At 42.7% G+C, this 27256-nt stretch overlaps 1 protein-coding gene across 2 annotated transcripts in view; it reads left to right on the top strand.

Annotated features, from left to right (window-relative positions):
• Positions 1-27256, top strand: part of Slc14a2 (solute carrier family 14 member 2) — a 420436-nt gene that overhangs the window by 352079 nt on the left and 41101 nt on the right. The window contains exons 4-8 of one of the 2 annotated variants that reach the window (XM_028783201.1): positions 5453-5637; positions 7451-7631; positions 8629-8818; positions 17901-18029; positions 21916-22108. In XM_028783201.1, the coding sequence (XP_028639034.1) occupies positions 5464-5637; positions 7451-7631; positions 8629-8818; positions 17901-18029; positions 21916-22108 (867 nt within the window). In that variant the 5' untranslated portion in view covers positions 5453-5463. Of the gene's footprint in view, positions 1-5452; positions 5638-7450; positions 7632-8078; positions 8267-8628; positions 8819-17900; positions 18030-21915; positions 22109-27256 lie in introns of those variants that run through there. The other variant, XM_028783203.1, reaches the window with a different exon arrangement.

The following is a 27256-nucleotide window of genomic DNA, read 5'->3' as shown; positions in this document are numbered from 1 at the left end:
ACCAAGCCAGCTTCTTACACAACCCACTCTGATAGAGGTGTAGCTCACCCTGGCCCAGTTATTAAACTTTTTACTGGCTCTACCAGCCTGGTGATCTACCTGCCTGGTGACCAAACAAGATGGCAGGGTCTGGGACCTCATCTAGAGGGCCAAAAGAAAACCAAAAGGGCTGCCCCTGAGAAAGGAAGGCTTAGGATCAATTAGCCCTTAATTTCTCTCTGAGTAGAAGTGTTTTATGTGTTAGCATGGCAGACAGAACGTGAAACAGAAAGGATGAAGACATTGCAGGGGTGTGGGGATGGAGGTGCCTGTGTTAGCCTCACAGATCCAAGGGTTTCCACTAACTGGGCTATTCACATTCAAAGCAAGCAGTCTCCTGGGACCTGTGGAATCTCAGGCAGTAGAAGTAGAAGTGTTCAACAATGGAAGGGCAGCAGGCACCCCTGACCTTGGATCCTAAAGTTGTAAAATTGTATGGCAATCTTCCCTGCACGGATCGCAAAACCAATCCATTCAACACATATTTTGAATAGGCCACTAATCACTCTCCCTCCTTCAGAGCTTTGGCAACCCCAGAACAATGTAAATGGACCATCTGAGACTCAGGAGACCACAATGAGGAGAGAACACTGACAATACACTAACCCACCAAGGCCAAGCCTGGTCCCACAGAGGGCAGCAGGAATATTCTGGATGGAAACTAGCATATCCCCTTTGGCTATGGGATATGTTTTTGTAGTTCTGTGAGGATGAACACTCTTTTAGAGAAAAGAGCCAAAATAAGACTTCAGGATCAGAGCAATTGAGTAGGAATCACGCTGTCTAAATGCTGGAAAAAGAACCAGGGTCTTTGTCTTCATCTTTGATGGGGATACCCTCCCCATGTGCCACCAGTGATATTCCTGGCACAATTCAGAGGGTTTTTTTTCTGGAGTATGACCTGATCTGGAGTATGATTCTATTATTTACCTGTGAATATGAGACCTAACATGAACACTGGACCTCTGTGCCTTTAGCTGGGGAAGGGCAAGCTGGCCAGGCTTACCCTGTACCCCGATATTCCCCCTTGGTGCCTGCTACCCATCGCCCCTTCCTCACCATTCAAATTCAGCTCTTCTTAGACAGGGCTTTTCAACTTAAGGCCATGAATCACAGTAGGTACCCAATAAAAAGGGCTCTTGCAAAAAGAATGGAGAAGCCAGTCTGTTTGGGAAGCCTGGCATTATAGAGCGACGTGGACCTGATCCAAATAGCCTTTTCTGTCGGTACTTCTGAGGGAGAAGAGAAGGTATTGGGCAGCCAAGGAGACAGAGAACATGCCAAACAGATCATTATGTGTTCTTGGAAGCCAGTTTAATGGACTGGCTGAAAGCAGGGCTGGGAACAGGCTCTGAGGCCCTCAGTCAGAACGTGGCTGGGGCAGAGATCCACATTCAGCTCTACCAAGCGGCGACGCCTTACGGAAACTTTTGAAAGACTCATTGAGACTCAGAAACACAAATATCACATGTTTTCTCTCAGAGGCAGAATCTAGATTTAAATATATCCATGAAAATAGGAAGGGTACTATGAGGGTAGAGGAAGAAAGACAAAATATCACATTTTCCTTCATTGGAACGTGTGTGTGTGTGTGTGTGTGTGTGTGTGTGTGTGTGTGTTTAAAACAGAAAGACAGAAGGTGAACTATTTGGGAGGGAGCTGGGGTGGAGGAGAACATTGGAGTGTGGAAAATACAAGCAAATTATCATGATCCATATGAAACTGTCATGATGAACCTGATTATTTTGTAAGCTAAAAGCGTAAAAGGAAAGAGGGAGGGGAGAGGGGAAGGAAGAAGAGAGAAAATGATTCAACTTGAGAGCTCTTGAAGGAAAATTGAAAACACAGTCTGCCTACTGTGTGCCAGAAACTAAGTCAGCACTTTTATTGTCCAAGGAATTCTAGGTTGCCCTTTAAAGAGGGCACCATGGAGGCCGGCCCGCACAGTGTAAGTGGCCAGGGCACGTTCCAAGCATCGGGACCTTCTCTTTACAAGGCCATTTTTGCCACACATCACCAACACCCTCAAGCCAAAATTCCTCGTGTTTTAACAGGATAAACATTCCCATGGCAGAGGAGCGCTGTGTTCCCTAGAGGAGATGCAAGCATGTCGTTCCTGCAGAGGCCATGTGGACTTACGAAATTGAGAGCTGGGTTGAGGGCCTGGAAAAAAGCCCAGGACTCAGAACCAGCTCTGCAAACCTCAGCTAGGTCCCAACAAAGCAATGAGGGGGACAGGGGAACTCAAGTGGGGAGCTAGGTCTACTCTTGACATCGCCGCAAACTTCAGTGCTGTGAATCTCTGCTTTCTGTAGATACTACAGTTAAAGGGGAGGGTTCTCTGGCAAGTACAAATGGCACTGTAGTCATGTGCAAAAAAATACTGTCAACTGCTGCTCTGTAGCTTGGCTTTCTAGGAGAGCATTGTCTGCATAAAGCAGAGACTTGGGCAGAGAAGAAAGCACCTTTTGGAGAGTACTTCCTTGACATGAGCATCAATGAAGATGCATATAATCATTTTGATTGGCAGGGTTTTTTTCTTTTTTGGTGGTATGCAAAATAATCAATATGTATCTTATAGTTGATAGCGTCGTAAAGTCAATAAAATGTGAAGTTTAAAAAAGAACGTACTATTATTCTCCTTCAACTGGATTTTGTATGTGTCTTTCCAGATGCACGGATTGCTCTCACGTCTGAGCATGGTTGCCTTGCTATTGTTTCCATTCAAATTTTTACTAAGGGCCCAAGGATGCTATATCGTCTTTGGGCCACTAGAGGGGGAGAGAACACTTGGGGACAGATATCTTTGTCCTTGTGCTCTCTTCCTGAACCAGCATGCCTCTCCACAGCCATGTGCCCACTTCTCAGTGGAAACCCACCTGGAGAGTCAGATCAGGGAGAGGACCCCATTCCAGATGGACAATACTATCTATGCAGGCTGAATTTTACATTTGTAGAACCACATAAAACTCAGCTCTAGTTTAATGAGTTAATTTTGAGAGTACAAATAGGTACTAGTCATGGTCAGGCCTCTGCCTGCTGTGAATGTGGCTGGAGGTGACCACCCTCTTCTTAAATCATTCAGAGACTCCCAAGATCCACTAGGATTCGTGAAGCTTTCTGGAAAAACGCATTCACATTTGCTGTCATGTAGAGTCTTAATATTCCTTTCTTCTTTTCCCTTCTTCTTTCCTTCCTTCCTGCCCTTCTTCTTTCCTTTCCTCTTTACACTTAGGATTACTTATTGAGTACTTATTATATGCTGAGAACTGTGCCAGGAGCCAGCGACACTGAAATAAGGAGAACCAATCAGTGTCCTTATGAATCTTGAGCTCTGGAAGATTTATACAAAATCCACACATCAGCTATAAGGGAAAATACTGGGCCCCACCAGTATTTGTTTCTACATAAAACTTTACAAATCCTCATGGGTCTCAGGAGTCTCCTAATAGCTTAAGGGAGTGGCCTCCCTCCAGCTGTGTCTTTTCAGAAGGCGTAATCTCCTTATCATGATTGGTGCTGTTTCCACTCTAAGGTGGGTCTGAGAAGGCTTCTCTGACAAGGTTGAAACAAGCCCCACCAACTAAAGAGTAAAGGACAGGCAGATCTTCCAAAACTACAGGCCTGCCTTTACAGCGTCACTGTGATTAGAAGACGTTCAACACCATCCACTAACCAACAAGGGTCTTGTATGGAGTCCAGAGCCATGAGCCAGACAAGCTTGAAACAAGCTAAATTATGTGGCAGTACATGACACAGATTCTTGCTTGTGTGTTAAAGATGTCAGTTTTGATCTGAAGCCATTTGAGGCTTTTTTGAATGAAGAGGTTAATAAGATTGGTTGGTTAGGTTTTGTTATTCTAGATAGTCTCTGGCTGGCCCGGTCATGGTCATATAACCCAAGCTCAAAGTTGCAAGACTCCTCCTGTCTCAGCCTCCCGTGTACTGGGATTGCAAAAGTACATACATCACCATGCCTGGCTTCATTACAGGTTTTAAGTCTAGGACTGTCTTTGGTGGATTGGAACATTTTTATGTAACTGCCCTATATAGAGAGCACAGCTTGGAGAATCAAGAGCAAAGCAGGCATGTCCAGGTGGTAATGACCAGAGAAGAGGCAGGAGATGATGACAGCAAGCTGATACTGACTGAACATAAGAACATTTTTAAGGACAGAATTACTATATTTGGAGGGTCACAGAGAAGGGAGCAATAAAAGTCTGACCCTAGGTTTTTCTGTGGGATAAGCTAAAAATGAGAACTCTTTGGATGGAGGCATCTTTGAAGGAGACTAAGGTTTGCTAACGCTGGGGTTTCACTACATGAGCGTAACAGAGGGAGAGAGGAAGAAGGAGATCAAAGAGGTAAGTGACAAGCCAAGCCATGATGTCTAACTTGGTCACAAAGGAAAGGGATGGCAGCTGGCTGTAGAGTCAGTAGGTCAGAGGTCTCCATGGAGTCAAAGGGCTGGGTCAAGAGGAGCCCTTGGGTGACTGAATTGAAGGTATAAGAGTAGGCACCGGAAGAGAGAGCTGACTTTAGAGAGTTCATACAAGGATAATTTCAACCCCATGCCTTGGCTGTGGCCTTAGCGGTGATGGAGAAAGGAGGCCCACATGGAAGGGAAAGGACCCTCTTCCTGGTTGTACACAGCTTCCAGTAGAACATGTCAGGGCTTTATACTTCTGTGTCACTCTGAGGAAGGAAAAGAGGAGCAGTCATGAGGGATACAGGAGAAAGAGCAGGGATTAAACATCAAGTGAAACAACATGGTTTCCCTAGCAACACAGAAAATGAGTTTCTTTTCAACCCCCAACCAGTGCTGGATTCTGTTTGCCTTTACCATGGTAAAACTAAGTTTCCAACTGACTACCACATTGAGATAGCACAACGAGCAACCTGAATGGTAGAGAAAAATATATAAGTGATAAAAAGAAAAAAGACTTTGTCTAGGTGGTCTGGCAAATTTTCACAACAAAAAGGGACTTCATTCTTGACGTGGAAGAAGGGGGTACTGTAAAGGTAACACTGTTATGTATGGAGGGCTAGCCTCAAGATCCTCTAGCAGAACGGCCTATAGGCACATGAAGTCCCACCTGGGTCTGGGGATATAGTTCGACTGGTAGAGCATTTCACTAGCATCCTCAAAACACTGAATCATGTCCCTATTATCTCAGAACTCAAAGCATAGAAATAGGAAGATTGGAAGTCCAAGGTCATGGTTGGCCAAATTCAAAGTCAGCTTTGGTGGCATGAGATTCCATCTCACAAAAGAATTATATACACATACCCATTTATGCCACTGTTTGCCCCTCCAGGTCAGATGCCATGCCTCCTCACGTGTCTATCTAACTTTAGCCAAGTCCCTCGTGACACCCCAGTTCATCTGTTCTTTCCCATTCTCTCTTACCAGTCACATGACAGATGAGTGACCATCCCCTGAAGGAGATGTCTGACAGCAACAGCAGCCCTCTCTTGCCAGAGCCTCTTTCCAGCAGATATAAAATGTATGAGTCAGAGCCAAGCAGCCCTACCTGGCCTTCAGGCTCCCAGGATACACACCCAGCCCTTCCCCTGCTGGAAATGCCTGAAGAAAAGGTGAGCTCCAACCCCACTAGGATGCTTCTTAAGTGGGGAGTCAGGGGCCAAGGCGGTGAAAGATGCTTTGAGTGATGAAACATTTCTATATAAATTTGAGGATCAAAGTTTCCATTTCTACAGGAAAAAAAAGATGACAGGTTTTGACAGGAATTATATTAGCTCTGTCGATAAATTCGGGAAATGTTGCCATTTTAATAAGACTAAGTTTTACAATCCATGAACCTAGGATATCTTTCCATTTATTTTGACCTTTATTTTCTCTCAGTGATGTTTTGTTGTTTTCAGTGAGCAACATTTACACATCCTTTGTCAAATTTATCCACAAATATGTTCTACTTTTTGATGCTATGGTAATAAGATTGTTTTTTAATTTTAATTGTAGGCTTTTTAATGCCAGGGCATAAAATAAATTTGACTTGATCTTCTATAACTTTTCTAAATGTATTTACACCTCTCATAAGAACTTTGAGAATGCCTTAAGAATTTTCTGTATGAAAGGGCATGCCATCTGCAAATAGAGATGCAATCCGGGTTTAACTGTTTTCGTTACATTTTACTACCTTTGTTTCCTTTCCTTACCTGTTTGCCTAGGCTAGAACACGGTGTTGAGTAGCCATGGAAGGAGCAGACACCCTTGGTTTGTGTTTGATCTTAGAGAAGGAGATTTCTAATCTTTCACTGTTACAAGTAGTGAACATAGGTCTTTAGTAGATTCCTTTATCAAGCTTGGGAATTTTCCATCTCTTCCTAGATTATTTAGCAGGCACTTTCCAAATGTTCAGAGCTGCCTGTCTTATGAGCTACCATACTAAAAAGCACAGCTTTAGAGAAAGAAGTCTTGACCAAGATGTCCACACATGAAATTGAGGAGCAGATGAACTGAGATGAGGAAAATAATCCATCATTGCATCTGCTAACCTCCAATGGACTCTAGCATTTACTTCAATTATGAGTAATACATGCAACGAGTCAGACATGTTGGTAGTAGCTGAGATTTCTGTCCAAGCTGTCATGAACCAGATTGCCCAGGACTTGGACTTTCACATGAAGATTTGGAAGTAAGAAATTTGGCTGAGCTGAGCTTGGCTGGGAGAACAGCTCAAAGATGAGGAGGGGAAGCAGGACTTGGCCAAAGGTGACAGTGAGCTAGCTATTCAACAGCCACAGGAAAGGCTATGGTTGATCTCATGGTGGGCTAGGGATCGGAAATAGCCTTATAGAACTGACCTGGGTTGGAATGAGGCAGTCCCACATAACCACCCATCACTGATTTAAATTTATTGCCATTAGATGCATGCTTACCTAGGGACTACAATTGTTTTCAATACTATAATCACTGCATTTCAATATAATTTTCTTTGTTATTTACTTACTTTGTTTTATATATACCCAAATATTTATTATGGAAAGAAGCCTATAGGCACCATCAAACTGCTGAAAGGAATCCATGTCACAAATCATTAAGAAAACCTATTGTGTAAAACCTTTAATAATCTCGGGAAGGGCAGGTTTATAATGGGGTACAGCTTTAGACAATAGGAGTCTCATCTTTTATCTCATGATCCCAAATCTCTGTCAAAAATCCTGACCATTGTCCTCTGTTCCCAAATGTCCCTACTATCAAAAAGACATATCATTTGAAGCCAAGTTTGGTTCAAACAGAGTAGGGAGGATGGCAAGCACACGGTGGCTTACCTGAACTATACAGAGTTCAAGAACAGCCTGGGCTACAAAGAAGACCCTGTCTCAAAGAAGGAACAATAGGTAAAAGGCATATTACTTAGTATTTTTTCCTGTCTTTTCCATGAAGGATCTCCGATCATCGGATGAAGACAGTCACATAGTAAAGATTGAAAAACCCAACGAAAGGAATAAACGGAGAGAAAGTGAAGTGCCCCGAAGGGCTTCTACAGGCCGGGGAGGTTTCAGCCTCTTCCAAGCTGTGAGCTATCTCACTGGTGACATGAAGGAATGCAAGAACTGGCTGAAAGGTAAGTGTCCAGGGAGGAGCAAGGGACAGGCCAGAGGCAACCTTTCTTCCAGCTTGGACAACGTGGCTGCTCCCTCACCCCCTCATGGCAAGGATTGACACAGTCAAGGTTAGCTGAGCTGACCCAGGTGGTTGTGTACCCAATTAGCCTGTCATTCCCTTTTATAATTGATACATTTCACTAATTTTTAGTCCTTTACCAATCATTCATCCCTGTGTGGAATCGATAGAGGGCAAACAAATTAGTAACATGCCAGCCATTCCCAAATAAGCTGCATGGCCGTTCCTCCGTTTGTTCCACGGCCATTTATTATGCCTATTATGGGCCAAGAAAAGGTCAGCATCACCCTCTCCAAGCTCCGGGGTTCTTTCCTTTTAGCCTCTTTCTGAACCTGAATGCTTTAGCAAACACCACACTCTCCCCATCAGTCCCTACTTGCCCCCCACTAGTGTGGTTGTCCTGGAAACCAAACCAGAGGAGGCAGAACGCATGGCCCCTCTCCTACACCTGGCTTCTTCTAGGCCCCAATTCAATAATGATTTTCACAGCTGGGCTCTAACAATTTCTTTTCCAACATCCTTTCTTGAAGCTACTTTCTTTGCTGCTCAAATGCCAGCCCTCAACTGAGTCACACGGCACTACACAAAGCAAGAGTTTACCTCCCTCCCCGCCTCTTCCCTTGGACCAATAAATTTCTCATGGAATGCTCCTTGTCAACCAAGCCAATGGCTGGAACTGCTTTAAATTAGTCTCAGCGTGGTCTCTCAGTCTGTATGGCAAAAACTACCACCCACTGTAGACCAATTGCTAGGCCACTCAGAGCCTTGGGCTGGGTGCCAACACCCACTCCCCAACCCCTTCACACTCCCACTCCAAGCCAGGCTGAATAAAGAGAAATACCCTGGCTGGTGCATCCCTGTGCACCTGAGTTTCTATGCCAACTGGTGGTCTAATACACAAGCTGTACCGTGCTGATGGCGCTCTCTTTCTCTTGCAGATAAGCCCTTGGTCCTCCAGTTCCTAGACTGGGTCCTTCGGGGAGCAGCTCAGGTGATGTTTGTCAACAACCCCCTTAGTGGGCTCATCATCTTCATAGGCCTCCTTATCCAGAATCCCTGGTGGACGATTGCTGGGGCACTTGGAACAGTGGTCTCAACCTTGGCTGCCCTTGCCTTAAGCCAGGACAGGTAAGTACTCTCTGTGGGCCTCTTGTAAGATATGGCAGACAGGTGAGATGCTTCATTCAGTGCTCAGCCAACATCATCCTAGCAGCCACCTAAATGCTCTGTCTTAGTTACTCGTCTATCACTGTGATTAAACAGCATGACCAAAAGCAACATAGGGAGGTATGGGTTTATTTACAGTCTATCATCTAGGGAAGTCAGGGCAGGAACAGGAGGCAAGTGCTGAAGCAGAAGCCACAGAGGAAAACTGCCACCTGGCTTGCTCTCATGGTTTGTTCAGTCTGATTTCTTATACCATCCAGGACCACAAGGCCAGGGCTGGTAGTAGCTCTGGTTAGGTAAGCCCTACAGGCCTGCCTACAGCCCCATCCTATGAGGCATTTCTCAAGTATGGTTCCTTCTTCTCAGGACAGTCTAGCTTGAATAATGTTGATGATAGATAGATAGATAGATAGATAGATAGATAGATAGATAGATAGATAGATAGAGTCTCGGCAGCTGCTCTAATGTCAACTTTGAGAAGGTCAATAAAGATTGCTACAGAATTAACCTTCATTAGCTCAACAGCATCATATTGAGTTTGTCTATGGGACCTTCTGGAAATACTCCTTCTGAAAGAAATTACAAACTGCTTTTAGGAGGCAAGATTAATAAGCCATAAAAATTTAGCATATAATGCAAAGCTCAAAGAAGACTGACAGCCGGACATCTCTGGGTATTGGGAAGCATAGAGAGATGCACATTTTGTATGGTGGGCTGGAGGGGAAAGGGAGGATGGCATGGGAGGAGCAACAAGGATTTGGGAAAGCAGAAGCAATAAGAAGGAAGCACAGAAGCAGGAATGACTGATGGAAAATCAAGTAACACTGACAAACACCACTTTGTAGAAGCTGACTCTCTTTAGGCTTTGTCCCAACATTCCCCAAACTTTCCCGATATTCAGAGCCACCTGGGTGTGACTTAAAGAAGAACAGTTCAGATTCCCTCCCATCCCTCCCACCTCTAAACATCCTCATTCAATGAATCTAGTGAAAGAAAAAACTTTGCAACAGCTAATTTTTACTGAGTACTTGATGTGTACACACACTTTTATTACACTTATATCTACTATTTGAATACTTATGGTTTATTTTCTGCCAAGTAAGGTTTACAAACAATGGGAAGCATTGGCGTGTTCAGTTTTACAAGGTACCTGCAGACCAAGAAATGAATACTCTTCACAGAGGAAACCCACAATGTGCCTGCCTGTGTCCACCACGACAGCATCCTCTGGTGACAGTCCCTGTGACCATCTCCCTGCCTCTCTTTAGACTCTCTCACTCTTGCTAGAAGATGCCTTGAAACTTTTATCTATCACAGTGTGACTGTGAGCCCTATGTGCATGTTTGCTATGTTTTAGAGAGAGACTTTGGGAACTTCTTATGGTTCAAAAAGTTTGGAAAATAAATACTAGATTATCCCATATCTTGTGCTTTTTCAATCTGGGAATTTCAGATCGTGATCATCAGTAACATTTTTTTAACCAAACCACTCAATTAAATACAACTGATTAGAGTAACTTATGCAGCATGGAGGTAAATATTGTATTAAAATGTTGTTATATTTGTGGTAGAGAAACTAGATCATACTATAAAATGTATTTCTTTACAGTGGGTTTCTCCAGAACAATTTTGGCCAGCATGCCCAGATATTTTTGACTCTCAACATCACACCTAGAAGCAACCAATGGATAAAACAGCTATGATTTTTAATTGAGTGACCAAGGAGGGGCAGACACAAGGTGCCCACCTAAATTACTATGCATGGGTGACAGGACACAGGCTTGGCCACCGCATAAAGACCCCTTGTGCTCAAAGTCATTCTGCCATTGTCATTGTTGTTGTACAGTGTGGCCCTAGACTTAGGATGGAGCCCAGAACAGCAGTACCCAGAGTGCACTGAGCCATAATCACATCACATTTCCTCTAGGCACATCTAACATATCATAGTCCACTGAGGCAAATGCATCAGTCACCTTGTCTCCAAGAGGCTGTGCCCACACCTCCAAGTGGCCTTGGAGGACCACTCCAATCCTAGCGAGCAGGAAAACCACTAGAAGTTGTATTCTTGAGTGTGCAGGTCTGGCAAGCTAGTTGATAATATACTCCTATGAAGATTTAGTGTCTGCTTCAGCAAATGGGGCTCAGTCCTCTCTCCCATGTACCTACTGTTGCAAGGGCAGCTGGCATAGAACTCCTGCCTTACTGATTGTGCTGATTAGTTTTATGTCAACTTGACACAAGCCAAAGTCATCTGAGAGGAGGGAAACTCATGGGGAAAATGCCTTCATAAGATCAGATGGTGGGCAGGTCTGTATGGCATTTTCTTAATTAGTGATTGATGAGGGAAGGCCCAGATGATTGTGGGTGTTGCCATCTTTGGGCTAGCGGGTTTGAAATTCTATGATAAAGCAGGCTGAGCAAGCCATGTAGAACAAGCCAGTAAGCAGTACCCCTCCATGGCCTCTGCATCAGCTCCTGCCTCCAGGTTCCTGCCCTGTTTGGGTTCCCATCCTGACATCTTTTAGTGATAAACTGTGATGTGGAAGTATAAAATGAATAGACCCTTTTCTACCCAAGTTGTTCTTCAGCAGTGGTGTTTCATCACAGTAATAGAAAGCCTAACTAAGACACTACTTTAGTAATATTTACTAAAACTGACTTGAGGTCATTCAGTCATTGCTTTACTCACTATATAAATCCACACAAGCACACCCAGCCTCATACCACCACTCTTCCCTGCAGAAATCTATGGCTTATAGCAGATGAGAGCAAGTTCCATCTCTAGTCCCAGATTTTTCCCTCAACCATAATCTAGTAGCAAACTTACCAAGCTGTTCAAAGAGTCACGTCACAGCATACTGTGTCCACCAGAGGAGACACACACCAGGCCTACCTCATCCCCCAAAATACTATGATTAATAATCAAACAAAGAAACTTTAAGCAAAAACCCAAGCCCTCAACTTGATCTCTAAAGCCTTATTTAATGCCACCCTCCTACCAGGTATTTGCTTAGCATCACACTTGTCCCCAGTATGCTTCTGCAGTTCCTAACTCCTCATATCTCTTTCTAACCCCACTGTTCCTTCAAATCTTCCTCCTCTAGGATGCCCTCCATAACTATTCTCCAGAACTTTGAATACTTACCCTCTGAACCACTGCAGAACATAACCAAATACTATACTGAATTATCTTTTGATTTTTTTTATTTCTTTGTCTTCTCTCCATGGACAGTAAGTCTTTCAGGACAAAAAGTTAATTTCAAAGAGTCTATATTCCATCATACCATCTAAGAATGATCCAAGCTTCCTTAAAAACATGTGGATATCAAGTTCTTCATTATAGGCTTAAGGCCCTGCCCTGGATCCTCCACATAAGCATGTATCTGTCCTTCTGAAAACTCCATCACTATCCACAGCCAGTGAATGTTTGGTGTGTGTACATACCACACAGACATACAAACATGAACGTAGAAAGGGGGCATGACACGGCTCAGGGGGTCAGAGAGCTTGGCATGTAAATCTGATGACCTGAGATCCCAAGGACCAGAGTGGAAAGAGAAGGGACTTGTCTTCTCTCCTATGATGATGACTTCCTTTGCTATGCAGAAGAAGTTTTTGAATTTTATGAAATTCTGACTCCCAAGACTTGTCTTCCAGCTTCCACATGCGTGCTGTGTTGTGTGTGTGTGTGTGTGTGTGTGTGTGTGTGTGTGTGTGTACTCACACACAGGATCAGAGGGGACAACAGAAGAGAGTGGGAGAATGTATCATTCATGCAAACAGAAGGAGAACCACCGGGGGCAGTCAACAGACTGAAATGGAAAGAAAGAGAATAAATGAAAAGATTTTGTAAACAATCCAAATAAAGCCGAAAAGGTCACTCAATGAGTACTGGGTAATTACACTGCCAACAGAACGGCTCTGGGTTGTCTCCCCTCCCCCACCACTGTTCATTCTTCTTACTGATCTTGGAGCAAAATCATTCACTTCCCTCCCTCTCTCCCTCTCTCCCTCTCCCCCTCTTCCCCTCTCCCCCTTTCCCCTCTCCCCCTCTCCGTCTCTCCCCCTTTCCCCTCTTCCCCTCTCCCCCCTCTCCCCCTCTCCCCCTTTCTCCCCTCCCCCTTTCTCCCTCTCCCCTCCCGTGTGTTTGTGTGTGTGTGTGTGTGTGTATCAATGGAGAGTGTCATTAGAACTTTAATGGAATTTGCTTTGAATCTGTAGGTTTCTTTTGGTAATTTACTCATACCACAGTGTTCATTCTGCCAATGATAAATATGGGGAAATTTTTCTACCTTCTATTGCCTTCTTCGATTTCTTAATCCACTGTTTCAAAGTTTTTGCTACAGAATCCATCACCTCCTTGGTTAGTTTTCCTACTAGGTAGTTTTTAAGTTATTGTGACTGAGATTAGTCCACAGTTTCTTTCTTCGTTAGTTTGTCATTGGTGTGTAGAAAAGCTACTGATGTCTGTGTGTTGGATTTGGATCCTTTAGCTTTGCTGAAAGTATTCATCAGCCCCAGAAGTTTCCTGGTAAAATCTGTAAGGTGATGTCTTAAGTGTAGGATTGTGTCATCTTCTAATTGAATTTATTTCTTCCTTTCCAGTTTGTATGCTTTCTATTTCTTTTCTTATATTATTGCTCTAGCTAAGACTTATAGCACTATATTGAATAAAATTGGAGCAAGCAGATGATATCCACTCATTTCTTATCTTTAAGGAATGCTTTCCATTTTCCCCACTTTGTATGATGTGGTCATAGTTTTGATGTATGTAAGCAGTGCTCACTGTGCTGAGGTTTATTTTTCTGTTGCTAGATTCAACAAAGCATTTATCAGGAAGAGGTGTTAGATTTTGTCAAAGTCTTTTCCTGCAGCTATTAAAATTATAATGTGATTTCTAATCTTAAATCTACATATTATATTACCTGTAACTTATTTTCATACGTTGAACTATCATTGCATAGCTGCAATGAAATCAAATCAGCCATAGCGTGTGCTCTTTTCAATGTGTTTTGAATTCAGTTTGCAAGTACTTTATTGGCAGGTTTTATATGCATGTTCATCAGAGGTGTTGGTCAGAGTGGTGTTGTTGTTGCTGTTGTTGTTGTTGTTCATAAAATAAGTTTGGTAATGTCCTCTTCCTTGCCATTTTTTGAAACATTTTAAGGAGCATAGGTGATAGCTTGTTTTATTTGATGGATAATTCAGTGGCAAATCATTCTGGGTTTGTTACCTTACTCAGTACAACTTTTCCCAACTCCATCCATTTATTCGCAAATTTTGTAACTTAATTATTTAACAGCCGAATAGTATGCCATTGCATAAATGCACCACATTTTCATTTCATCCATTGACCGGTTGATGGCCATCCAGGCTGACACTACTTCCTGGCAATTGTGAGAAGAGCAGCATCTCACACAGATAAGCAAGTATTTGTAGAGTAGGATACAGAGTCTTTGCTTGTATTTCCTTAAGTGGCAGAGCTGGGTCACATGGGAGATCTATATCCAGCTGTGTAAGGAAACTCCATACTGTTTTCCATAATGTCTATCCATTGTGACACCTACCAAGAGTGAACATGGGTTACGCTTTCCCCACATCTTTGCCAGCATTTATTGTCATTTGTTTTCTTAATCTTAGCAGTTCTGCTGTGGGGTTAAGATGAAATCTCAAAGCTGTTTTAATTGCAATTCCCTGCTGGATAAAAACATTGAGGACTTTTAGAGAAATATTTCTTAGCCTTGGGTATTCTTTCCTTGGATAACTCTCCGTTCAGATTTAAACACCCTCCCCCTTTCTTTTAAAATCACAAGATTTTATTAAGCTATAAAAGTTACTGTTATATACATAGATTTTAATAAAGGTTTCCTGACAAACCACATTCTAAATATATCCCTTTATACAATATTTCTATATAATCAGTAGCATAAAATTCATGACTGAATGTAAAACTGTTAAAAGTACTGGTTTTTGTATTAAGGATGATATGTATGTATATATGAGATACATATATGTATATTTGTACATATGTATAAACATATACACACATGTATTGTGTATGCATGTATAATGTTTACTAATGCCTCTTTGAAGGCTCTAGTAAGCCTAGGCATGGCAAACAGGTAAAGCCCTTTTCATTGGAATGTTTTCTTGATGTCTGAGGTGTTAGTTCTTTGTACAGTCTAGATATTAATCCTCTATCAGATGTAGAGCTGAAAATGGATTTCTTCCACTCTGTGGGCTTCCTCTTCACTGGGCTGTTTCCTATGCTATACAGAAGATTTTACAATAGTGAGGCCCATTTGTTAATATTTTTCCTAAACCTATTGAAAATAGTTTTTTCATACAGTGTATCCTGATTATAATTTCTCCTCCCAGTTCCTCCCCTCCTGCCCTCCTATCCAGATCCACAGGCATCTAAGGAATAATAATAATGATACAATATGATACAATACAATATAGTTCAGTGCAGTGCAGTGCAAAACAATACAGTACCATAAATACAGTACAGTACAGTATAGTATGATGCAATGCAATATAAAACAATACAATACCATAAATACAATACCATAAGTACAATACAATACCATAAGTACAATACAGTACCATAAGTACAATACAATACCATAAATACAATACAAAAAATACAATACCATAAATACAATACAATACAGAAAGACAAAAAGTAAATAAATTGGAATAGGCAAATGATCAAACAAGAAGAAGAACCAAAGAAAAAGCACACTAACTCCAAATATAGATGCAGAGACACACACAGGAATCCCATTGTTTATGCTAATTCCTAAGTAAAAGACTTACTCAGTAAGTCCAAACCTAGAGTTAAGGTGAGAGTTAGGGTGAGGGTGAGGGTGAGGGTGAGGGTGAGGGTGAGGGTGAGGGTGAGGGTGAGGGTGAGGGTGAGGGTGAGGGTTAGGGTTAGAGTGAGGGTTAGGGTTAGAGTTAGGGTTAGGGTTAGGGTTAGGGTTAGGGTTAGGGTTAGGGTTAGGGTTAGGGTAAGGTTAAGGGTGAGGGTTGACTTAGGGGGAGGAGGATTTGCAGGGGGAGGGGGATGTGGAGGGCTTCTTTCTAGTGAGCTCTCTGACTTTTTTAATGTAAGCATCATGTCTATGTAGTTTAATGTAAGGATAATGGCTACAGAGTTTAATGTAACCACCCATGGCCATAGAGTTTAATATAAGTATCATGACTATAGTGTAATGTAAGAATTTATGACCATATAGTTTAATGCAAGTATCATGACCATAGAGTTTAATCTCAGCTCAAGGCCAGAGAGTTTCCTCTAAGAACCACTTCGACAGCACTGCATGAGTTCTGAGCAGTTCCTCCTTCATTTTCACTTAATTTAGGGTTTTTTGTATTCTTTCCTAGTTTCTTCAGTGACTCACTGTTCATTCAACAATTTAAACTTTAGTCTCCAGTTTTTGTGCAGTTTCTTTTTTTAAAGATTTATTTTATTTTTAACAATAATTTATGCTATTTATATTAATGTCAAAATAAATATTTTAATAATTATTTTATTTATAGTAATTTAATTTAGTTTAATAATTAGGGGCAGGGGTCATGAACACACCAGTGCTTACAGGACCTGATTCATTGGATCTCATAGAGCTGGAGTTACAGGTACCCAGTGTGGGTCCTGGGACTCACACTTGGGTCCTGTAGAGGAAGACTTTGTCCTCTTAACCACTGAGTTCTCTCTAGCCCCTAGTGGGTAATTTCTGTGACATCTCTCTGTTGATTTATTTTATTCTGCTGTGATCTGATAAAATGAAAGAAATTATTTCAACTCTTCCATGTGTCTTACAACTTATTTTGTGACTTAGGAATTTCCATAGCTCCATAGGCTTCTGAGTATTCTATAGCTGCTATACAATGAGGTGTGCATCTCCAGAAACTAAAATAATAATATTTTTAGAGATAATAAAGTAAAACTACTATGAAAAATTTAATAAAGGGCGGGGTGACAAAGAGGTGGTGAAAAGGGAAAAATAAGTTAAGAGTGAGGAGTCTGGGTGGCTTTTTTTCTATGTCCTTGAAAATTCGAGCCTCCTGTACACATGCAGAAGGTAGAAGAGTCAGCTGAGTTTCAACTCTTTCCTTCCCTGTGATTTATACTGGTGCTGAGCCTGTGTGCTACAAGTGCTGTCTAACGTCTACTGGATCTGTCCTCATTTTACGAGTTTCCCTTGTTTCTGTACCTCTGCTAGGTTTGTAGTCTGTGGATTATACAAGCTCTTCTCGCCTTCTAAGGAGCAGGAGGATATCTCCTTGTATTCTGAAGGTTAGAGGTAACTGCCGCCTTAGTATCTATCTGTAGAAGCAGATCCATCTTTTGACTTTTAACATCCACTAAGCAGTAGTCGTCTCGCTAAAGAGGTGAGATCACAGAACGTAAATGCTGTGCTGGAATGTCAGACTGTGTAGGCGCTGCTCTGTGTCAGTAAGTGACACAGTGGGCAGGTGGCATCCTTTCCATAAACACACCTCTGCCTTTGGAGAGTCCTGTTGACTATCCTGTTGGCTTGTGTCAAACACACCCCACACACACACTACAGAACTCTCTCATGGGACTGCGGCTAGGACAGATTCCATTCTGGCTCTCTGACTTATGATCATTTCTGTCTATAGACCCCCTAGTTCACTCTGTTGTAAACAATGGGTTCCCTCTCAAGATGCCACCGGCCAAGGAAGGAAACTGCCACTCTACTGCTGGCCCTCTCCTGCCTGAGAGGTCACTGTCAACAAGAACCACCGCTTAACCTCGGCTATCCAGATACTTTTTATTTCTGAAGCATTTCCTCTCTTTCTCTTTGGGTATATTTTCTTTTCTACTCACCCTGATACTTTTCTTTTGCTGAACAGGGGACTTCTAGTCCACCATCTTACCTGGGGTGGGGGTCTCATTTTTCATCTATTATTAAAGGAATCATCTAAATTACACAGATTCTAGAGTTCTGAGGGGGAAGAGTTCAACATGTTCAACTATCAAAGGTTAATGCAAAGTAACATCTACCCCAATCCAGGTCAGCCATCGCCTCTGGACTCCATGGCTACAACGGGATGCTGGTGGGACTGCTGATGGCTGTCTTCTCGGAGAAGTTAGACTACTACTGGTGGCTTCTGTTTCCTGTGACTTTCACATCCATGGCCTGGTGAGGTATCTTCCTGTTTCTGCTCACCGAGATGCTCCTTGGGTTGATATGAGATGTGCACACTTGTGCAACCCCATGTCTCCATAAACAGATAATTTTGTCTAGCAAGACACCATGAAAATCCATGAGTTCATGACTTCAGAAGCAATACAGTGGTGTTAAGTGTAGATATGGATTACCAGAGCTCCTTTGAAGCAGAAAAAAAAAAGTCGTATTGAGTTGTTAATCTTCCTTCGTAAGTAATAAAGGCTGACATATACTGAATAGTTTGCAAGGTCAGTGCTAAGTGAGGAGTGCTTACATTTATTCCCAGTTTGCAGAATAAAAGACTAAGGCATAGAAAAGGCACGTTTCAGGTCATACATTCAGAGTTTTTGAGGCTGGCTTTCTGATTCTAGAATCTGCATTATTCAACTCCAGGCTACATGGGAATTAGCCATTGCATGGCCTAACTAAGCCTTCTAATCTGAAAATGCACACAATAGAGTCATGAGGCTTTCTTGGACCAACAGGTTTGTATGCAAAGCACAGTCTTTGAATGAGAGCTTTCAGCTGAGAGCTTCCTCAAGAGGAAAGAGAGTTAGGAACAAATATTCGTTGAATATAGAGTGCACTTAGCCATTCACACGTATGATCTTAATTTTGTTTGAATTTAAAGCAGGTCAGTAAAGTGTCCAAAACAGCCAACAGAGTGCCTGCTATTTTATGAACCTGTGTCCCGCCAACATTTCACGCTGCACATCTCTACCACCGTGCTCTCAGATCCTCTCAGACATGGTGATTTATTCCTGTTCTCAGCAATAAATCAGACATAGTGATTTATTTTTAACATCTCCAAGAAGTAAATGTCTTTCTTAGGTTTCAAAGTCTGGAGTTCTTAAAACCAGTTAGTTCAATTTAGCTTAAGTACTGTTTCATTGCTCTTTCATGGTGCTTGCAAATAAATTACTGCATTAGACATTCTGGGCAACTTATTTTTCTATCTTCCTTGATGCATTGGGACAAAAAATAAAATGGTCATTTCTGTGGGGGGTTTCCTTAATGCTCCCCACATGTCCCCCAGGGAGGAGCAGAGCTCACCCTCATTTGCATGTGTTGTTTTATAACTACATAGAGTCAACCCCTCTACATGGCCTCTGTGCCATATGGCACTGGATAGGAGTTTAGAATTCAATAACTCCAACCTCATTTCTCAAATTAAAAGGCAGAAAACACTGGGTCTTACTCTGGGTGGAATTCTATACTGCCTCTATTCTGGTACATTTATTAATCCATCTACACAGCCCTTAAAATTCAGACAATTTAGCCTGGGAATTATACTGCTGTTTTCAAGATTCATCCAATAGACAAAAGTCCGAGTGTCTGAGACTATTCACTGGGCACGGGGTCTATTGATAAGTGTGGATAAGGAAAAACTGCTGTTCTCTTGGGTTTATAGCTTCTTTTTCTCTATTAACTAGTTTATAGGAGGTAAACTTATAAACTAGTAAATAAAATTTCTTTCAAGATGTGTTTAATGCTTTGGGAAACGTGAGCGTGACTCCAAACATGAATGGTTGGGAAAAACCCACTGCAGATGGGAAGTTTGAATTCTTGGTTACATGACAGGAAGTCACATGTGCCATCTAACAGGGTAAAGGATGCCTCAGACAGAAGACTCCAAATGGAAGATGGGATGGATACAAGAAATAGAGGCAAAACCAGAGAGGCTGAGACCCTGAGGATGACAAAAACGTAACAGGAAGTGAGAGTAGATGCAAGTCCCTAGCACCAAATGTACTCTATAAATATTTTCGGTTTTATTACATCTGTAGTAAAAGTGGGACACAGTCACAAGGTTTGGATTAGAGCAATGATATAAACTCAAAACCAAATAAGCATCACAGCCTACAGAGTAGAGAATTGGTTTAGATGGAACAAGAGTGGGTGCAGAATCCTAAGATTCACGAAAAAAGACCCACAGAGACAGGAGCTCTTGGACTAGGGTAAGATCCATGAATGTCTCCAGAAGAAACCAAGTTTGGGGTTTGTTTAAGGAACACGAAAGCAGCAAGACTTTCTGAGAAGCTGGTGATAAGAAAGGGAGGGGTATTCAATACACTACTGTAATTTGCCTGAGTGTATGGGCTATGTAGCAGTCTAAGAGCAAAGCAGGGAGCCCGAAGCAAACAAACCTCTGTCTACACAGTGTGTGTTAGACTTCCACCCACAGGTGTTGAGGCAGCAGCTGGACATAGAGATCTGGAAGAATGATGGAGTCAAATCTGAAAGGCAGAAGCATATAGAAGGTATTTCATCAAGAGGACTAGAGAATACCACCCAAAGGAGGAGGCTGAAGAGAGACAGTATCCAAGTCAGGACCAAGGAATCTCCCAATAACTAAGTGTCTGGCAGAAAAGAGGATAATGTCACGGCAGGGGAACTTGAGACGGAGTAAGCAGAGAGTAATCTAAGAAAGTTCCATGTCGTGGTAGCCCACACAGAGAGTATTTCCATACAGTGCCAGATTCCAATTTTAATTTAAGAGGAAGGGAATGACTGTGAACTCGCCAAGTAAGATGTCATTCGGTGAACTTGACAAGATCCATTTCTGAGCTGTAATTGAGAACACACACCTGACTGGATGGGGTTCAGGAATGATAGAAGCAGAACAGTCAGGGTAACAGATCACCAGCCCTTCTGAGGAGAGCCACTGTGAAACAGCAGATGTGGGAAAGGAGTGAGTGCCAAGGGAAACAGAGAAAGTATTTAAAAGTAGACACAACTAAGCATACCATAGCCTGGAAGAAAAAGAGATCTACACTACAACGATCATTGTAAGTGTAAAGCCCTTGAGAAGGATCCGAACCTAAGAACAGGGCGAGAAGTCACTATGAACAAGAAGCGGGGACACTTTCAACAAATGTGGGTGACAGAGAGGTAGTGTGGAAACAGAGTTGGCAGAGTATGGGATCTTATGGTCTAGAAAATGAAACATGTCTCATCTCCCCACTTTTTAATGAAGTAAATAAAACCTTGTGGTTGACCTAGACAGAAAGGGATGCAGACAGAAAAAAAAATGAAAACAAGCAAACAAACAAAAACAAAAAACAAAAACAAAGAGAAAAGCAAGCATGACCTAGCTTGCCGTGTGTTAAACCCAGGCAGGCCTGTATGCCCATGTGAGATCCGTGGCCCCTAATTAAAGACAGGCTGTGCAACCAGGTCATGAAGTTTTCTGTCTTGTCCGGAGCCTCTAAGACCGAGAGGTTCATGGTGTATCTGGAGTGGCTAGTCACTTCCGGTGGAAGCTGAAGCTGGAAGAAATGTATTTCTTAACATTGTTCGCTTGGCCTCTAAGCTGTAAGAGCCCAGATTTGCATTTGGCTCCATTTGTGTCCAAAATCCATGCTCTTTCCCAGGGATAGACCAGAGACCAAGGAGGCAGAGTGTGCAAACAACTCAATATTTTTTTTGATCTGGCAGTCCCCAGAGTGGGTCCAACCTTGAATAAGGCCAACCATACTCATTGCCTACATGTTATAGTGTCATCTTTCTAGAAAGTCAGACCCTACCAATGCTGTCACAGCCCCAGGCCACAGCTGGTACACATCTGAACGAGCCAAAGGCAATAATGACATTTTATAAGGATCGTATTTAATTTGATTTTCTCTGTTGAAGGGGGAAAAAAGAAGTATTTAAACTATTTCACAAGGTATTCCATTCAAATTATTGTGTTTTTAATTTTCTCTCTCAAACTGAGAATTTCTCAATCCTGGATCAGTGAACCACTAGAATCCCAAGGGAAGCAAGAAGACTGAGATGGTAGATATTCCCAGGGTCAGAGACAAATACAGAGTCAGCTTGGGGATACTCACTGTGAGTAATGCTTTGTGTCTTTCTTCAGCCCAGTTATTTCTAGTGCCTTGAGCACCATCTTCGCCAAGTGGGACCTGCCAGTCTTCACGCTGCCCTTCAACATCGCCTTAACACTGTACCTGGCAGCTACAGGCCACTACAACCTTTTCTTCCCCACAACGCTTGTCCAGCCTGTGTCTTCAGCTCCCAATATCACCTGGACAGAGATCGAAATGCCTTTGGTAAGTTACCCAGTGGCAATAAGTCAAGAACACTGTACTCTACTATGGACCCTGGAACTTATTGGCTTAGCTAGGTCCTATCCTTCAACAGAATCAGATGAGGCTGGTCATGGCAGTGTACACATTTAATTATGGCATTCAGAGAATGTATATGTAGGTGGAACTCTATAAGTTCAAGGCCAGCCTGGTCTACATAGGGATCTCCAGGCCAGCCAGGGCTAAATAATGAGAACATGTCTCAATTGAGAGAGGGAGAGGGATGGGAGGGGGAGGGGAGAGAGGGAGGAAGGAGGGGGGGGGGAGGGAGGGAGAGGGGGAGAGAGAGAGAGAGAGAGAGAGAGAGAGAGAGAGAGAGAGAGAGAGAGAGAAGAGACCAGATGATGGGCTTTACACAGATGGGAAAGTCTTGAAACCACATCCATACATTCAACAAATGTCTAATAGGTAGCTATCACCTTCTTGAAACTTTCAGATAACAGTATATCTGAAGGAAGCCAATCATGAAACCTACATTCTGCACAAAAGCAGAGACAGCCCACAGTGAACAACCAGTGTGAAGTCGGCAACGCAGGGTAGCTGCCGTTGAATGGAAAGATTACATGAGATGGATCATTTGATAAGTCAGTAAGAGACTAATCGATACTTAAAAGTAGTATTGAATTGGGTATTATCTAGAGAAGAAGGGATAGATTTTTTTTCTTACATACTCTCTAGCAATAATTCTCCTGCAGGGGGTAGTTTTACTCCTTGGAAACTTTAGCTGATGTCTGGAAATATTTTTTATTGTCAAGCACAGCCAGTAGTGAGGATATGGTCAGTTGGCAGAGTACAGGCCTAGAATAGATGAAGTCCTGGGTTGAACTCCCAGCTCCGTACACACCAAGGGTAGAGCCATATGACTATGATCGGACACAGGGAAGATGGGAACGATATGACCAGCTATTCCTCATCTACAAATCAACTTTGAAGCCAGCAGGGGATACATGTCTAAAACTGAGGAAGAGAGACAGAAAGGACAGGACGAATGGGGGTAAAAAGGAAAAGAGAGAGTAAGAATAAGTACTGGACTAGGGAGATGGCTTAACAGGTAAAAAGTGTTTGCCATGCATGTCTGATAATCTGAATTCACCTGAGCTCAACCCTCAGAATGCATACCGGGAGAAAATAACCAACTCCCAAGGCTTTCCTCTGACCTCCACACATGTGCTGTGGCCCACAGGTGCCCACACTCATACCCACGGTGCACACACACACGCACACACACATATTCACACACACACGAATGAATGAACGGACACATGCATGCACAGGCACACACACGTGTGCAGGATAATAATAGAATGGAGTGCTGGTGTCTAGTGAGTAGAATCCAGGAACACTGTTAAATGTTCTTACAAAGCATAGAACAACTCCCTTCCCCTCCCCCCCAGCAAAGAATTATGTTATTGAGATGCCGTGCCAATAAAGCCAGAGTTGAAGAATTCCACTTATAACCTGCTTACAAATGTGAATGTTTATTTGCTCTCTTGATTTCTAGACATTAAGGATTAAAAAGTATAATAAAATCTACCATAAGATCCTAAAAGTATATAGAATTATAAAATCTCATCTTTGTTAACAAATGTAGAAATAGCTACCAACTAGTACTTTAGTATCATGTATAATAGCTTACTGTTGTATAAATGCAAGCCGGTTATGTGACCACACTATCCTACACCCTTATTATATCAACTCATTCCACCCCATGGGATTGCCATTACTCCCAATTTACAGATGAGGAAACTAAGGCACAGAAACAGTTGTCGAATGACAATGTGCAGCTAGTATCTAGTTTAATACCCAGGCAGGTGTTGCAAAACTCTATCTGTGAACCAGCATCTCATACTCCCAGATAGGATGTGCCTCAGCTTGGGGCAGTCGTGGTGCTGAAACTTACTACTTTTCAAGAGTCCACCTATCACCAGGTCCCTTAATCACAGACATGCTCTATATGGTCCTTGGTAACCCATTTCCCTTATATTTACCCCACGCTTCTAGCTTTGCTTCCTAGAGTACCTAGGATGTGACTCTGTCATGGTCTTTTCAGTGTTTGAAAACAATCCAAGTCCTCAGATATAAACGGGTGTGACCTCTGGGTCCTCACTGGCTGTGTATAACTGAGCTTCAGCGTGGCTCTCGCTGGTGCTCGGCTCACCACTCCAGGTTGTCACTTCCAGGGACAACCACACTCTGAGCCTATCCAAAAAAGAAGTATTTCTTTCTTCTTCCTGTGCATTGAATGCTGGGTCAAATAATGTGAGAGGTTTTGACATCGTTGGGATTTTGAGTTTATAAACACTTGGCTGGCTGTCAAGCCTTCTTTGGTGGCATTACATTTTTCATGAATAGTTTTCCAGAAAGTGCCTCTTCTTGCCTTAAAACTCAAAGTTTTCTCTTTTTACATTTTGCCTTGTTCTAGAGCTAAGTGCAGCAAGGGCTTAGAAGCACAGTTGAGACCTAAATCCAAGAAGCAGGAAAAATCAAAACCCTGCCTTTACAGGAAAGCCTGGCTCCAGGGGCAAGCCAATAGCAAAAAGGTACAGGAAGAGAATCTCATCATCAAAGGTCAGCCATCAGACAGGCAAAAAGGACAGAGCCTCTGTCCACTGTCAGCCACAGGCACAACACAGCTCAACCTAAGAAAGAGGCCTCAGCTTATGTGCAAGGGCAGATTTCTCAGTGCTGTGGCCACCCATGTGGTATGGGTCACAGAGAAAAGATCCCAGATTACGTACAGAAAATGGTTGAACACAAATCTGTGTGCCCTGAAGCCCACGCTCACCCTCTCAGCTACCCAGAATTCCACTACTCTTGACAACCAGCAACTTCTCTCCCTGACACCATCCACATCTGAGTCTAGAAGAATCCCTTTCACTTTTATCCTAAAAGAGCAGGGTGGGTGAGCTTCTTTGTGTAAGCAGCCTCTGAGTACCTCTGGGTTCCTCAGGATTATGAAAGAGAGGCAGGTGCTCTGTAAATTTCCACTGTCCACCTGACTGCTCTTTACCTCAGGTGTCTGCAGTAGCCTGGTGGGGCAGCGTGGAGCAGCGGCAGTACACAGTTCACAGGCTAAAACATGGATCCCTGCAGGTGGAAGAGCTTCACTCTAAATACAGGCTCTATCCAAGGACACTGTCCCCAAATTCCTCTCATTCTTGACTGCTTGGGCTTACAACCAGTGTTGTAGTTGGAGAGGTGGAAGTTGGATTCCACATTCCACATTTCTCAGACATCACCATGTCCTTGGTCACCCGCTGAGACTTCCAGCCCACATCTTCTGGGTCCTTAAAAATAAGACTGGGCCCCAGACCCCACTGCTACTATTCCTTCCATAAGCTTGTAGCAAAGTTTGTTATTAAAGGCCACCCATTGGAAAACAAGAGATTGCAACATTTGAAAGTTCTCTGGGAGTCAAACACTGCTCCTTAAAGAAATCAGACATATTCTAAAATCAAATTCTATCGATAACCACAGAGTTCTGAAAAGGACAAAGCAATTGGCTGCCACCATCTAAAGCAAGTGGGTGATCTATGAATCCAGTAGGCCTCAAACTTCCACCAATGATATTCAGGTCCAGCCAGGAAAGCACACCGTTGTCTTCAGATTCCCTGCAGAGAAGCCAGGCTAGGTTTGTTGTTGAAAGCTCCCCGGGGGTTCCAGTGAACAGAAGTCTGAGAGTCACTAATCAAATATTATATTGTTATTAAACATGTGTTTATGCTCACCCACAAAGGGCTCTCACGTGATCTGCTAATACAGAAAAGAACTACAGAATTTTTTTCTAAATTGTGAATTTTTATTTATTTTTCTTTGTTTTCTCTTTTCTTTTTTTTTAAATAGATTTTTTTCTCACATGATGTATCCTGATTACAGTTTCCCCTCCCCCTACTCCTCCCAGTTCCTTCCCATGACCCCTCCCATCCAGATCCACTCCCTTTCTGCCTCTCACTAAAAAGCAAACAGCCTTCTAGGGGATAATAATAAATAAATTATCAGATAAAACAAAAACTAACACATCAGAATGGGACAAAACAATCAGAAGGAAAAGAGCTCAAGATAAGGTGCGAGAATCAGAGACGCACTCATTCACACACTCCGGAGTCCCATAAAAAGGCTAAAGTAGAGGCCATAGTCTATACATAGAGGACCTGGTATCGATCCATGCAAGCCCTGTGCAGTCTCTGTGAGTTCATATGGGCTTTGATCAGTTGATTTAGAGGACCTAGTTCTCTTCCTTTCCTCTCTTCGAGCCCGTATACTTTCTGCCTCCTCTTCTGTAGGGTTCCCTGAGCCATGAGGGGAGGGATTTGATGAAGACATCACATTTAGGGCTTAGAGTTCCATGGTCTCTCACGCTATGCATATTGTCTGGGTCTCTGTTTGTTCCCTTTTGCTGCTGGAGGATGCTTCTCTGATGGTGGGTAAACAAGTCACTGATCTGTGAGTCTAGCAGAATGTCATTAGGAGTCATTCGATTGCAATTTTTTTAGGGGGGAACAGTAGTATTTGGTTTTACCCTAAGTCCCTGGGCCATCAAGTCTCAGGCTCACGGTCACCCAATCAGTGTTGGGTATGGGTTCCAAGTCAAACCAGATATTGGTTGGTTAGTCCCACAAGTGTGTGATACCATGGCACTAACAGATCTTGCAGGGAGGACACCATTTGTAGATCAAAGGGTTTGTGGATGGGTTGGTGCCTATGTTTCTCTTTTGGTAGTGTGCAGAGTACCTTTCTGTAGCGAAGACACTAAAATGTAAGGATGAAGGCTGTCTGTAAGCACCAGCTCAACTCGCACATATACAATGGGTTGTATAGTTGTTGTCTTCAGCAATGCGGCCTTGCTGTCAGTTTGTAAAGAGCAACCTGTGGTCTTGGCAGCAGCCAAGTGTGTTTTGGGATTGTTTGGAGATTCCCATGGACTCTTTTGACCAACAGTCCAATTAGATGTAGCCTAATCCCAATACTGGAAGTTTTATTTGGTAACGAGAAATAGCCAGTTGGGAGTCTATCTCCTCCCATTATTTGGCAATCTCATTTAGACCACCTTCACATGTGCATATATTTTAGAAAGCTTCTACTCTAGGTTTCCTTACAGCTCTAGCTGTCACT

Source organism: Grammomys surdaster, unplaced genomic scaffold (assembly GCF_004785775.1).
Source record: "Grammomys surdaster isolate TR1022 unplaced genomic scaffold, NIH_TR_1.0 1036, whole genome shotgun sequence".
Classification (NCBI taxonomy): Eukaryota; Metazoa; Chordata; class Mammalia; order Rodentia; family Muridae; genus Grammomys; species Grammomys surdaster.
The sequence above is the reverse complement of the archived record's forward strand: the minus strand, read 5'-3'. Positions and strand labels throughout refer to the sequence as shown.